This window comes from Doryrhamphus excisus, linkage group LG3 (genome assembly GCF_037039965.1).
Source record: "Doryrhamphus excisus strain RoL-2023G ecotype Guam linkage group LG3, RoL_Dexc_Guam_v1.1, whole genome shotgun sequence".
In the NCBI taxonomy this organism is placed as follows: domain Eukaryota; kingdom Metazoa; phylum Chordata; class Actinopteri; order Syngnathiformes; family Syngnathidae; genus Doryrhamphus; species Doryrhamphus excisus.
This window is the reverse complement of record NC_136359.1, coordinates 25,030,878-25,043,835: the sequence shown is the minus strand read 5'-3', so window position 1 is coordinate 25,043,835 and position 12,958 is coordinate 25,030,878. Positions and strand designations below refer to the sequence as shown.

The window sequence follows — 12,958 nt, the reverse complement described above, 5'->3', positions numbered from 1 at the left end:
AGTTGGTGAGGGGAAAGTTTTCATCAAAATATGCTGGATTTAGCACTCATATATTATGATTATAGAAAAGCAGCACATGTAAGCAATGAGATACTCAAATAACTCATAAAGCTCATTCAAAATACAATCCATAACCAAAGACACTAATTCCGAGGAAAGAACATTCGGCACAAAAACGGTTCCAAAAGCAGAACAGCACTTGTGCACCCGATTTTTGTTTTAAAAACCATAAAAATATGTTATGCAACCATTCCACTGTTGGTTGAAATAAATAATAATGCCCATGATGAGTGTACTTCTGACCACAACTCTGTATACTGATCCCAGAACTGTACATTCCTGTGACATGGAGTCTCAGCTCCCTGGCATGATGAAAAATACAAAAATGAATAAATAAATATTCATATTTGTCCATTGAACTGTGTTATTTGTGGGTATTTCCTGCATGATTCCAATTGACTTAGTTTTCAAGCTACGCTAAATGTCTGTGTTCATACTGAATTGGCTTATGGCACCTGCCAGTTTCTGTTTGTCAACATTTATTATACCGGACATCTTTATAATGTAATGTCTTTAAAGTCAGTATGAAGTCTTTCTAATCCAGGGGTCTCAAACATGTGGCCCACGGGCCAAATGTGGCCCGCAGGAGACTAGTTTGAGGCCCCCGTCTATCATGTACCCAGAAAAAATGATTACGTTTGATTCATGTTCATGTTAAAGGTTAAATAACTGTTAATAGTTATCCTCCCTATCCGTGTGGAAGTGGTAAGTTTTTGGCGATTTAAGTTGAAAGGAAATAACTTGAAGGCTACCGTTTAGGTGGCTAGCTCTCTAGTTTGCGAGTTAGCATGTGTCTCAAGACCCTGCAGTTGCGCAATATGTTGTAAATAAAAAGAGTATAAATGTGACTATAGTCGTGTTTTGTCATGTCTACAGGGCTCTAATAATGCTTTGTTCATTTTAATATGAAAAAAATCATTTGTCTACCCACCAACTATATGTGCTTTCTTAACTTTTTATTATTATTATTATATTTATTTATTACTGATTGATTGATTTTCTTTATTCTTGATTTGTTTATTTATTTTTTATCTTATTTTGTGTAGAAAAATAAAAAGTAAGATATTTCAGAACAGTGAAATTTTTTATCTGAGCTTTTATTGTAGAAAATTGGAACCAAAGCGAAGTTTTTAAAATTTTTTGGTTTTTAATAAATGCGTTTTTTTTTTTGGCAAACCTGATGCAGCCCAGTCTCACCCAGACCCGAGCTCCAGTGGCCCCCAAGTAAATTGAGTTTGAGACCCCTGTTCTAATACGACAATACAATAGAAGTGTCATTTGCAGTACCACTTCTTCCTGAATGGAGGGGGGGGGGGCATGCTTTGGAAGGTGCTCGTCACTGACATCCTTCCACAAAGCATTCAATATATTTTTAAACTCTGCTGAATGAATGAATGAAATTATATACCCAAGCTCATCAGGAGGTGATCTGACTTTTACAACAAAGTATCTTAACTTTTACTGGAGAAGGTAAGCTTGTGTGTACTTCATATACATAAAAAAGTAAAAAAAAAAACCAAATAAATATATTTTAAGACGTACCTGAAAACATTTATTTCAACAAAATGAATTATTTTCCTTTTTTTTGGTTATCCTCATAACGAGCAACCCGTGTTATCCTGTATTTCATGAAAAACTCCAAAGAAGTCAGTGCCTCACCAGCCATGAACCTCACCGCACGTCACTGCAAATATCAAGATGTACCACAAACGTAGATTACAGACGTTCACTGGACTTGCGGATGGTAAGGTGATTGGTCCCGTCATTCGTAGCCTTGATGATTTTCCAGGCATCGTGATGCATGAGACCCTCCAGAGACAATCCATTGATGGACAAGACCTCATCGCCAACCTCGATCAGCCCGGACAGCTCAGCAGCGCCTCCTGTCATGGAAAAACATAGCAATAAAAACCGGGAAGTTGAGGTGCATTCTCTTATTTTTTTCCCCCAAATCCACTTGAAAAAGCTCCGATATCGGGGTTGAATTTTCACAACAGACTAAATAGGTGTCCGCTATGTTGGCGTAACACCTGAACAGTTATTCAACTACACAACAAGAACAAGCACAAAGAACATACAGGCTAAATGAACACAACAAGCCAGCGAGTCCAACAAGGAAGTTACCAGTAAGCAAATTCACCGAGCTTCCAATCTCATTCCACATCACTCAATGTTAAATGTAAAATTAATTTCCATCAATAGGGGGATTTTAATCATTTCAATGGGAAAAAATTACACATTAAATATTGAATTTAAATGGCAGAATTTGAAATGTTGCAATTTATAAATGCGTTGAATGATTACAAAAAGGACTGAGGTTCGAACCAGCAACCACCAGGAATGAGCCATGTCGACCTATAGAATAAGAATACTACAGAAATGAAAAATAAATTTTCACCAGTAGGGGGCACCATTTAATTTGTCTATCATTCATATGTTGAATGATAACAGCAGGATGGATGATTGAACCAGCAACCATCGGATTGGAAAACAACTACACCAATGAGCCATGTCACCCAGGAGAACAGGGGTCTCAAACTCAATTTACTTGGGGGCCACTGGAGCTCGGGTCTGGATGAGACTGGGCCGCATCAGGTTTTCCAAAAAAACCCCCAAAAAACGCATTTATTAAAAACAAAAATTTTAAAAAACGTGGCTTTGGTTCCAATTTTCGACAATAAAAGCTCTGATAAAACATTCCACTGTTCTCAAATATCTTCATTTTTATTTTTCTACACAAAATAAATAAACAAATCAAGAAAATCAATCAATCAGTAATAAATAAATATAATAATAATAATAAAAACTTAAGAAAGCACATATAGTTGGTGGGTAGACAAATGATTTTTTTCAGATTAAAATGAACAAAGCATTATTAGAGCCCTGTAGACATGACAAAACACGACTATAGTCACATTTATACTTTTTATTTACAACATATTGCGCAACTGCAGGGTCTTGAGACACATGCTAACTCACAAACTAGAGAGCTAGCGACCTAAACGGTAGCCTCCAAGTTATTTCCTTTCAACTTAAATAGCCAAAAACTTACCACTTCCACACGGATAGGGAGGATAACTATTAACAGTTATTTAACCTTTAACATGAACATGAATCAAACGTAATAATTTTTTCTGGGTACATGATACCATACAGCATCCATATCAAACTTGCGCGGGCTGCACTAACATTAAACTTTCATATCAAGGCGGGGGCCTCAAAATAGTGTCCTGCGGGCCACATTTGGCCTGCGGGCTGCATGTTTGAGACCCCTGCTGTAGAACAAGCAGAATGTTGGTTAAATACTGGGAAACTGGGAAACTGGGCATGGAATATACGAAATGACCCAAAAATTCTGTGTCCTGAATGAGCGGAAGATTTTAATGAATTGTATGTTTTAAATATTGATTTTGAGATAGAAGGACCAACCCAACTAAGAAGAAAGTGTGACTTTTAGTATAAAATGACCCCCCCGCCCCCCAAATCACCTTTGAAAATGCGTTTCACAGTTAGGGGCTTGTCTCCGTGACTTGAGGATTTTCCGCCATCCAGGCTGAAGCCAAGACCAGCAGACGTCTTGTGAAGCTCAACTTTCAAAACCCCATCTGGACCTAGAACACCGGAGCGTAAGACTCCATGTTGGCATTACTGTATTTGATTTATAATGCACTTTACATTTCAATTCAAATATGACAGCTTCATACGGATTATTATTGAGCAAAAACTCTACCTGGTCTTTTCTCCAAAGACGTCTTGAGGGTCGAGAAGCCCGTCTGTGGCTTATGTCTCGAGTCAGGCTTTTCAGTACTCCTTTCATTGATCACACCCCTGCAAATAAGCACTAAGGCTGGATTTGAGCCTTTAGCTTGATGTAGGCAAGAAACAGCCTCCCCGTGGGTTTTTCCTTCCAGACTTGTGCCATTTATGGATAGGATTTGGTCACCCCTGAGGATGGTGCCCTCCAGGCTTGCCGCACCTTTGCTGAAGACCCGATGGACCTGGTGACCATTATACACTGGTAAAGTACTGCCAAAACACTGTAGTACTGTAGGATTTTAGGACACTTGTGTAGAAATGCTGACCAATGAGTTTACTTACAGTGATCATCTTCTGCTCGAGGTCACTTCCTCCAGCGATACTAAAGCCAAGCCCGGAGCCTTCCTCTTTATGCAGGACCACAAGGTGTGAATGGTTGCTCACCTGTGGAGATGAAGACAAAACTAACTGAAAAGGCTTCGTGACGACTAAATGATGTGGAAGTTCACGTCATACCTCGATGAACGCTTTGCTTTCCTTAAGCTGAGCAGGGACGGACGTCTTATTCGTCCGAGTCAATGGAAGCGTTTGAACAGGAGAAGGTGCTACATCTTTGAACCTGTACACAAGATACGTTTTATTTTATTGGAATTGAATCCCATGAAGGGTATCTTATCTGGGTGAACACAATTCCTTACATGACTGATGAGCCAGATTGTTGTCCAAGGACCTCAGAGTTTCTTTCATGTGTTCCTTGCGTGGATCCACTGTTAATCTGGCTTTCTTTTGTTAGGGTTGCAGAAGGTGAAGAACCCAAATCGTGAATGGCAGGCTCAGTTTTCTCTCCCACAGCATCTATTCCGGCCAACAAGTCGCCTGTGCTTAGCTTCCCCAGTTCAGGCATACTGAGAGCCCTGGACTGCCGCAACCGGTGGCAAGACAGTCGGGCATTTTTCCTCCGCACAACCGGTGGGGTTCCTGGTGTGACATCAGGAACTTTCATCAGGATTTTCGAGACAAGACCGTCCTTTGTCGGGTGACCTGCATTAGAGCTCCCAAATGGAGGGTGGGGGTTTATCAAAGCGATGTTTGACGGAGGTTTTACTGATGGGGGGGTCGATAGCTGTTGGCGTGTCTGGTAGTCAAATGAGTTCGTTAAGCCAAGATAACCAGCAATCCTTTGGTTTAGCGAGGTTCCGTACGCCAGAGCGTATGACTGAATATCACTTTTAGCCAAACGTTTGTCAAAGTGAGCCAGGTTTTCGAAAGACTTTATTTTGTGTTGGACAGAGAAGGGATTGTAGTCCACAGAAAAGGGCGTGTCTGTGATAAAGCTTCGCCTCAGCATTGTTTTCTTGTACAGTTTGGAGATTCCAGACTTCGGTTGATCACTTGACTCCACAGTAGCTTTCAGGTTATCGTTTGTTGCCGAATGGCTTTTCTTCAGTTCACCAAAAATGCAATTTGTTGTCCGTAGTATGGATTTGGAATGTGGGACTACACTGGTGCCTGCATTAGCGAAGGACGAGCTCTTTGAGTCCGTAGTGCGCTCGTTTGCCGTAGGGTGTGAGGTACTTGATAAAGAGTAGAGTTTAACTTCTATGAACGTTCTCTGAGTGGCAGGTTGGTGTAAAAGTGTGTGGGGTTTTGACGTTGGCGTGACACCTCCGTCGTTGTTGGTCTTCTCGTTTGAAATGATGGATCCAAATGAGTCATCTGAAGCCTCACGCTCAGTCCTTCGTAGACCACATTTGGGTAGGGCTACACTGTTTCTATCATGCTGGTTACTGGCCTTCAAATTGGGAACCCTTGTGTCCTCTGATGCTAACTCTGTGGGCTGGTTCAAGACCATGTCGATGTTTGAAAGAACTGGACTCGGATTCTTGGTATGATTTTGGGATGGCTCCTCTGGTGCTTTATTGGTCTTTATCCGTAGACCCTTAAGTTTAGGGCTATTGTCAACTTGAAATGTATCACAAAAGGCGGGGATTGGTCTAGCATTTGAGATTTGACCAATTGTAGACTCGGTTCTACTTGAACCGTCAGTGGTTACATGGTAAGTCTTCTGCTTCAATGCATCAGAGTCCAACAAGGCATCACAAGGCAACATCGTAGCGGTAGTGTAATCGGGACAATCAGGTGGGGGAAGGTTGCCGTTACGTTTGCCAGAGTCCGAGTCAACCTCACTATTCATTTTGCTCTCCATGCGGGATGGCGACGTTGCGTGTGAAGGTGGGCGGAGTTTCTCTGTGGCTGAGACATTCGCCCGTTGGGAGCCAAGAACCACGCTACTCTTTTTCTTCTCACTGGCAGGCTGCGAAGGCAAATACCCGTTTGATGTTGTGTTTGCATGTACATCTGCAGCAGGTACTTGGTCATCGCAGGGACAGAGATGCTCTTTCTCTTCGAGATTAGAATTGCCACTGGCCATTTTATTGAGCTTGGCACTTGTGAAGTCACCACTTGAATCACTGGCATCTCCTTTGTGGTCTTTCCCTTTATGCAAGGTATCAAACCTTTGTGGGCATAATGTATCTGAAGCTGTAGATATGTATTCCTTACTTTGGTTGGCATGCGCAGGAGAATTTGAAAGGAGGGTACAGTTTTCATTCAAAGCATACATTGGGGAATCGTGCTGGGGACTCTGCAGGGCCGGAACGTGAAGGTGGTCTCTGTCACATATGTTTTCTGCAGGTGTAATGCAGGCGGAACGATGGACGATGTGGCTCATTTCTTGTATGATATCATCAATGTTAGAGATAGGTGTAGGACCGTCATGGTTTGTTTGGGGTTTGGGGTTCGAATGTTGGATATTTGCATTTAATCCTTGGTCCTCATCCGATGATCCCCGAAGGGATTTGTCTGGGATCAGGCTTATGGCTCCATCACTGCTCCCCGAGGACTTCTTCAGTGTGGGCAGCCCAACTACAACTTGAATCCAAAATGAAAGAGTAGAAAGTTTAGTCAGTAGGGGTCATATTGGTTGTTTATTTGCAGGTGGTCTGAGAATGACCCCCCCTAAATAGCGGGCACAGTTGACAGTAAAGTGCAAGGGTGTAGACAACTGTAAGAGTTTGAATTATATTTGTAGTAAAGGTTGAAGTATAGTACTAACGGTAACCATTCCCCATTGCTACTGAACAATGGCGGCACATTGCTTTCATGTTATTGTCATGACCCCTGCACTCTATTTACCCGCTAAATGCATGACACGACAAACACCTAATGTACATAATGTGTCTGTGAAAAATTAGCATGTCTCCATACTTTTCTGAAAAATCTGATGACATGTACAATTATACCCCTATTATTGAGGCATTGTAATTATTTGATAAAAATTGTGTTACCAGGCTCCACGGCAATGTCTATGCAGTTAAAGAGACGTCTAAGCTAGGTTAAAACTACTGTACTGAAATACTAATCTATAAACTACATGCAGGGATGTATGGTAGAGGAAAAAGCTAGCGATGATTACTATGAACAAAATATATGTACATGATATTCACCATGGATAGATAGCCAGATGCATGGATGCTGCTTTGGGGAAAGGGAGATTTGATCCTAAAAGGTCAGCGTTTAAGGGAAGATAAGGTTGCAGGGTTTACTGAGCAGCAATCTGGGATGTTACAATAGATGTTATAAAGGAGTGAAGGCCAGTTGAACTCCTTGTCAATTTTACGAGTGTTCAATACCAGTACAGGAGGTCCTCGGTCTACGTACGTGTACGTATACGGCAATGTAGTAAGTGAAGTTGTAGTATAAATGGGAACTTAGCGCTAAATTGCAACTAAATGAACACAATACATTAACCAAAGACGCCTATAGATGTCTATTTTCTTCCAATCTGCAGCAAAAGCTTCGATATGAAGAAGACAGATATTAGTGAATTGCACGCTGCACAGAGTTTATTTGTTCAGTGTTGCAACCACGAAACGTTACGACACAAAACATGGTAACATGAAACTTGGTAATACAAGGACCACCTGTACTACTTATTGATGTAACGATGCATTGATTATAACTGCACCCCGAGATTGTTTCCCCACCACCCACCCGAGTTCCTCTGGCACTGCTTTGCTGATAGCATGTTCCGTGTATTAGTTGCAGGCACACCAAACATAAGAAGGGCTTACCTGAGACAGGTTTCTTAACTTCCAAAGACAGCGTCATAGGAAGGTTATCCATGAGTTCACAGATTTCCTGGTAGCTGGAGGAGCTCACCAGTGTTTCGCCAATGGTTACGATCTCATCACCAGGACACAAGACTCCTTTGGATTCCTATGAGTAGGACAACAAGCAAGCAAGGTATCACATCAGATGTTTTGGCACGGAATACACTCCTCTTAGCCAAAGGATGGACTGCTCTGTTTTGATTAACCGAGTAGTGTCATGGATTGCTACTGGGGTGTTGGGTCAAATTCAGTGATGCTCAAGAGTACCTGAATAAGGGAGAGGGGGGTAATCTTCAGTGGGGAGCGAGCACTCAGGGAGAAGGTACAGGGTTCCGCTATGTAAACACAAATGTTACAAACACTCATTTGTCCCTCTGTCAGCAAATGTGAGGTCTTGTCTATATGTGAACTGGCACTTTAAACTAGCATTTTAAATACCGTGCACTTTAATTTACTAGTTTACCAGTTGGTAATTGCACAGCTCAGATGATCCCCTTTTTGCACATTGATCCCTCTGGGAACCACTATGGTTCTGCTCTGTTTCTTTTATGCTTGTTGTATATGCTTTTACGATGCCTGTTTTTTCTATGTCTCTGTTGGTTATATGCAGCTGTACCCTGCCTCTAAACCAGGGTTCTCAAACACGCGGCCCGCGGGCCAAATGTGGCCCGCAGGACACTAGTTTGAGGCCCCCGCCTTGATATGAAAGTTTAAGCGCAAGTTTGATACGGATGCTGTATGGTATCATGTACCCAGAAAAAATTATTACGTTTGATTCATGTTCATGTTAAAGGTTAAATAACTGTTAATAGTTATCCTCCCTATCCGTGTGGAAGTGGTAAGTTTTTGGCTATTTAAGTTGAAAGGAAATAACTTGAAGGCTACCGTTTAGGTCGCTAGCTCTCTAGTTTGCGAGTTAGCATGTGTCTCAAGACCCTGCAGTTGCGCAATATGTTGTAAATAAAAAGAGTATAAATGTGACTATAGTCGTGTTTTGTCATGTCTACAGGGCTCTAATAATGCTTTGTTCATTTTAATCTGAAAAAAATCATTTGTCTACCCACCAACTATATGTGCTTTCTTAAGTTTTTATTATTATTATTATATTTATTTATTACTGATTGATTGATTTTCTTTATACTTGATTTGTTTATTTTTCATCTTATTTTTTGCAGAAAAATAAAAATTAAGATATTTGAGAACAGTGGAATGTTTTATCAGAGCTTTTATTGTAGAAAATCGGAACCAAAGCACTGAAAAAGTTTGTATATTTTTCTGTTTTTAATAAATGTGTTTTTTTTGGAAAACCTGATGCGGCCCAGTCTCACCCAGACCCTAGCTCCAGTGGCCCCCAAGTAAATTGAGTTTGAGACCCCTGCTCTAAACCAAATTTCTCCCAAGGGAGACAAATAAATTGAACTAGTGAAGTTTACTCTGGCGATGATTCCATATGAGACCACTTTAGGGAGTTATATACATCAGGGTGCTGTAATAAAGGTACGTGAGGGGACGAGCTGGCTTATTTTTTGTGTTTTTGCTACCTCCTTTTCTTGCACTTTTTGCAGTGAGATTGGCCTTTGTCACGGCCCAGCCTTCCTTGTGCTGCTCAGAGGATTCTCTCTACCCCAATTCACGTACTCTGAGTATTAATACATCCTTTGTTCACGGTAAGTTGTCAGCCCACTTACCCCCACTTAATGTGGGTACACCTCTGACAAAACCCCCACCTTGACAAAACAGTCAAGTCAATCAGACATACCCTTTCTGCTGCTCCTCCAGATTTTAATCTGTTGATGACAACTTTCAGAGGGGACGCCATGATCTCCAAGTCCAGCCCAAAAGATTCGTCCGCACACCTTGTCAGAGTCACGGTCTCAAGAGTGCAAACGCCAGAAAGCTCACTTGTCTGTACGTTGGTACGGAGGGGTATCGATTCGCTTTCTGTCACGGATGTTTTTCCACATTGTGTCTTCTGATCTGATGATGGTTCATCAACATTTGACTTTTGCTGCTCGGTCAAATTCGGAGATTCAACGCTGCTTTTGCTTTTAGCAGGTGTCACTGCATGGTCCATTTGGGGGCCATGCTTTGACTGCAGATGTCCATCATCTTCACCTGCTGTGGGCTCTCCAAGGCAACGGATTGGCAGGAAGGGTGACTCTGAACCAAGGGCCTTGGAGTCATTGGTATCGCAACTTCCATACAGCGGTATCATCACATCATTATTCATATGTCTGCTGTTGCCATCTTCTTCTACATCTAACGATACTGCGTCTTCCTCTTTGCTTAGCTCGTCGTCGTAGCGCATTATCCTTCGTTGGCGAAGAAGCGGGCTCCGCACCGTGGTGGAATTGGATACAACCGTGGGTGAGCCAAATGCCTCAACGTGATCATCAGCTTTGTGCAAGGTGTCATGGTGCACATCGGTTCCAGATGAGGCGATTCCTGGGGGTGACAAGCACAAGGTTTGAATTTGATAAAAGTAACTGGTGCTTTGAAGCGTTACATCTTGGAACTGTGGACAAGTGTTCGATCCCCTGCTGATTTTGTACATTTTGTACTCTTCCCAAAGGAAAATACTGTAAGTATTTCATAGCAATTTCGTAGTTGGTGTAGAAATTCTTTTTGGCTGCATCTGGCTGCATTTGTAAATAAGAATTTGTTCTTAAACTGCTAGCCTGGGCAAATAAAGATATAATAAAAAAATAATAAAATTATAATTCAGTTGGATTGTCCATGTGTCTTCTTCACGGGGGGTCTTGCAGGCACTGCAGGATCTCGAGACTTACTCATGCTCTTCCTACTGACTGTGCTCCTAACTCCCTTGACATCATCAACCAGCTCCCTCTTTAGTCATTCTGGGCTGCTCTCTCTCGCTCGCTTTTCCCAGAATCCTCCTAATCTTGCATAGAGTATCAGAGCTCTCTGTTAAAGTAAAGCTGACATAAAAATGATTGACTCTTTATATCTTTGTTAGGGGGTAGACTTCCAAAATCAGCAAGGGATGAAATACTTCTTTCCCCCACTGTATTCCTTTTGCCTACTGAGCTTTAGTCCAGAATTAGCTAAGAGGGAGGAATCGTCAACTATCAAGCATCTCCTTGCTGAGTTTTTTGTTTTGCAACATTTTTAAAAGTATTACCCTGAGGCTGGGATGCCATGTCCTCTATCGAGGTGTTGCAGCTTTGTTGGTGGAATGTTTCATCGCTATTTGAGCCCCGCGATGTCAGGAATGTGTGGCTAGGAATGTCCGAGGAGAAGTGTTGTAATAGCTCCGTCTCTGAGCTAAGAGACCCCTGCTGGATTTATTAAGGGAAAAGAATTAAAAGGATTAAATACATTAAATACATGAAATACATTACTGCATTACTGCATGGCTTTCAACAAGACAAATAAATATTACATTTGGTTAGTTCAGCATATGATGAATGAATGAGTATTTACCCTACTGGCTGGATCAAGAAATCTCTTCATAGTCCAGCTGAGGGCATGCAGTCCATCTCCTTGGCTGTCGGGTGGGCTCTTAAAGGAAAAACCTTTTGAATCAGAAAAAAAACAGAATATAGTTTTTATACTGTTGTCATATGGTGCATCCCTTTTGTTTTTTGCTCCGATCTCCGAGATTTCTACCTTTGCTGGGTGATAAAGACATTATGTAGCGGACTTTTATTGTGCCTGTGCTGTCTATTCGGCATCTTGATTTGCAGAAAAAAAAAAGTGTCATATTGACATTTGTGTTAAGTGTATCTCTACACTCTGGACATGTAATATACATACGTCAAGTCAAAACTGAAAAAAATCAAGACAAGCGCTTAAAAAAATGATACCAGGATGATCATTCCATACTATATGCCTTTATTCGTCCCTCAGTGGGGACATTTGCATAATAGTAGGAAAGGCTAGGAAATGAACATTGAGGTTAAAATGTCACACCTTGGGCATTGGATGATTGTCGGCTCTTCATTTTGTTCCTGTGTGTGGATCGAGCTATAAAATGATCCATCTCCTGCTCCGACACCTGAGAAAAGACGTCAGAATCAATCTGGAATTAAAAAAATAAATACTTAAAAGTGGGACCATTCTGTCGTCTTATGTTATTGAAACAACAACTAACAACAACCAAAACAAACCCAAATGTGTGGCTTTGGTACCTCACTAAAGCTAAAGGCTAAAATAGAACAAAAGTGGTCCCCATGACATCAAAATGGAGCCGTTTGGCTTCAAGTGGACTGGACGTGGGATTTTTAGAGACAAACCAACTGATTTTTTTATGTTGCTTGATTGCATTGGTGGCAGGTGAAAATGATTTAAAATCACTTTGACCTTTGATCCGACCTCTAAAGTGTTGGTAAAGCTTACCTTGGGATTAGGGTGCCGACTAATAATGAGACTGACTGGCCCGGGGCCACATTCACTGAGGATGGCGTAGGCCTCGCTGAGAGCAGCAAAACGAAGATTCACAGAGTCCACCTCCAGGATCTGATCCCCCCGACTTGATGTGAAGAGGGCAATAACAATATTCATTCATTCATTCATTTTCTACCGCTTATCCTCACAAGGGTCACGGGGGTGCTGGAGCCTATCCCAGCTGTCTTTGGGTGTGTACATGACAGAGTGAATACACGTCTTACCTGAGCCTGCCGTCCATCTTGGCCACAGAACCCAGCGCAAGGTTGTGGATGTAGATGCCAGGAGCGGAGTTTTCCGGCGTGAGGAAACAAACTCCAATCCCTAGACCGACTCCAGGCTCTATGGAAAGGCAAACAAAAAGGCCGGCTGCAAAAGTCAGAACCTCACTTGCGATATGACATATTACTGGTCAAAAATATGCGTATACATTTGATTGATTTTACCACCACAAGGCATTCAGAAGACACATTCAAAGATGTTGTGATGATATGCAGTATTCTACACTGGTCACTAGGTGTCAGTAATGTTACTGTAATGTTTGGTGAGACACACACGCACCA

General features: G+C 41.7%; 1 protein-coding gene across 2 annotated transcripts in view; it reads right to left on the bottom strand.

Moving 5' to 3' along the window:
• Window positions 1-1,684: 1,684 nt before the first annotated feature.
• pdzd2 (PDZ domain containing 2) overlaps window positions 1,685-12,958 on the bottom strand; it is a 30,227-nt gene continuing 18,953 nt past the window's right edge. The window contains exons 14-26 of one of the 2 annotated variants that reach the window (XM_078789224.1): window positions 12,620-12,737; window positions 12,348-12,480; window positions 11,922-12,006; window positions 11,433-11,524; window positions 11,131-11,287; window positions 9,748-10,433; window positions 7,950-8,094; window positions 4,515-6,747; window positions 4,333-4,435; window positions 4,159-4,260; window positions 3,791-4,058; window positions 3,549-3,671; window positions 1,685-1,943 (exon numbers count right to left, since the gene is read on the bottom strand). In XM_078789224.1, the coding sequence (XP_078645350.1) occupies window positions 1,777-1,943; window positions 3,549-3,671; window positions 3,791-4,058; window positions 4,159-4,260; window positions 4,333-4,435; window positions 4,515-6,747; window positions 7,950-8,094; window positions 9,748-10,433; window positions 11,131-11,287; window positions 11,433-11,524; window positions 11,922-12,006; window positions 12,348-12,480; window positions 12,620-12,737 (4,412 nt within the window). In that variant the 3' untranslated portion in view covers window positions 1,685-1,776. The remainder of the gene's footprint in view (window positions 1,944-3,548; window positions 3,672-3,790; window positions 4,059-4,158; window positions 4,261-4,332; window positions 4,436-4,514; window positions 6,748-7,949; window positions 8,095-9,747; window positions 10,434-11,130; window positions 11,288-11,432; window positions 11,525-11,921; window positions 12,007-12,347; window positions 12,481-12,619; window positions 12,738-12,958) is intronic. The other variant, XM_058070949.2, reaches the window with a different exon arrangement.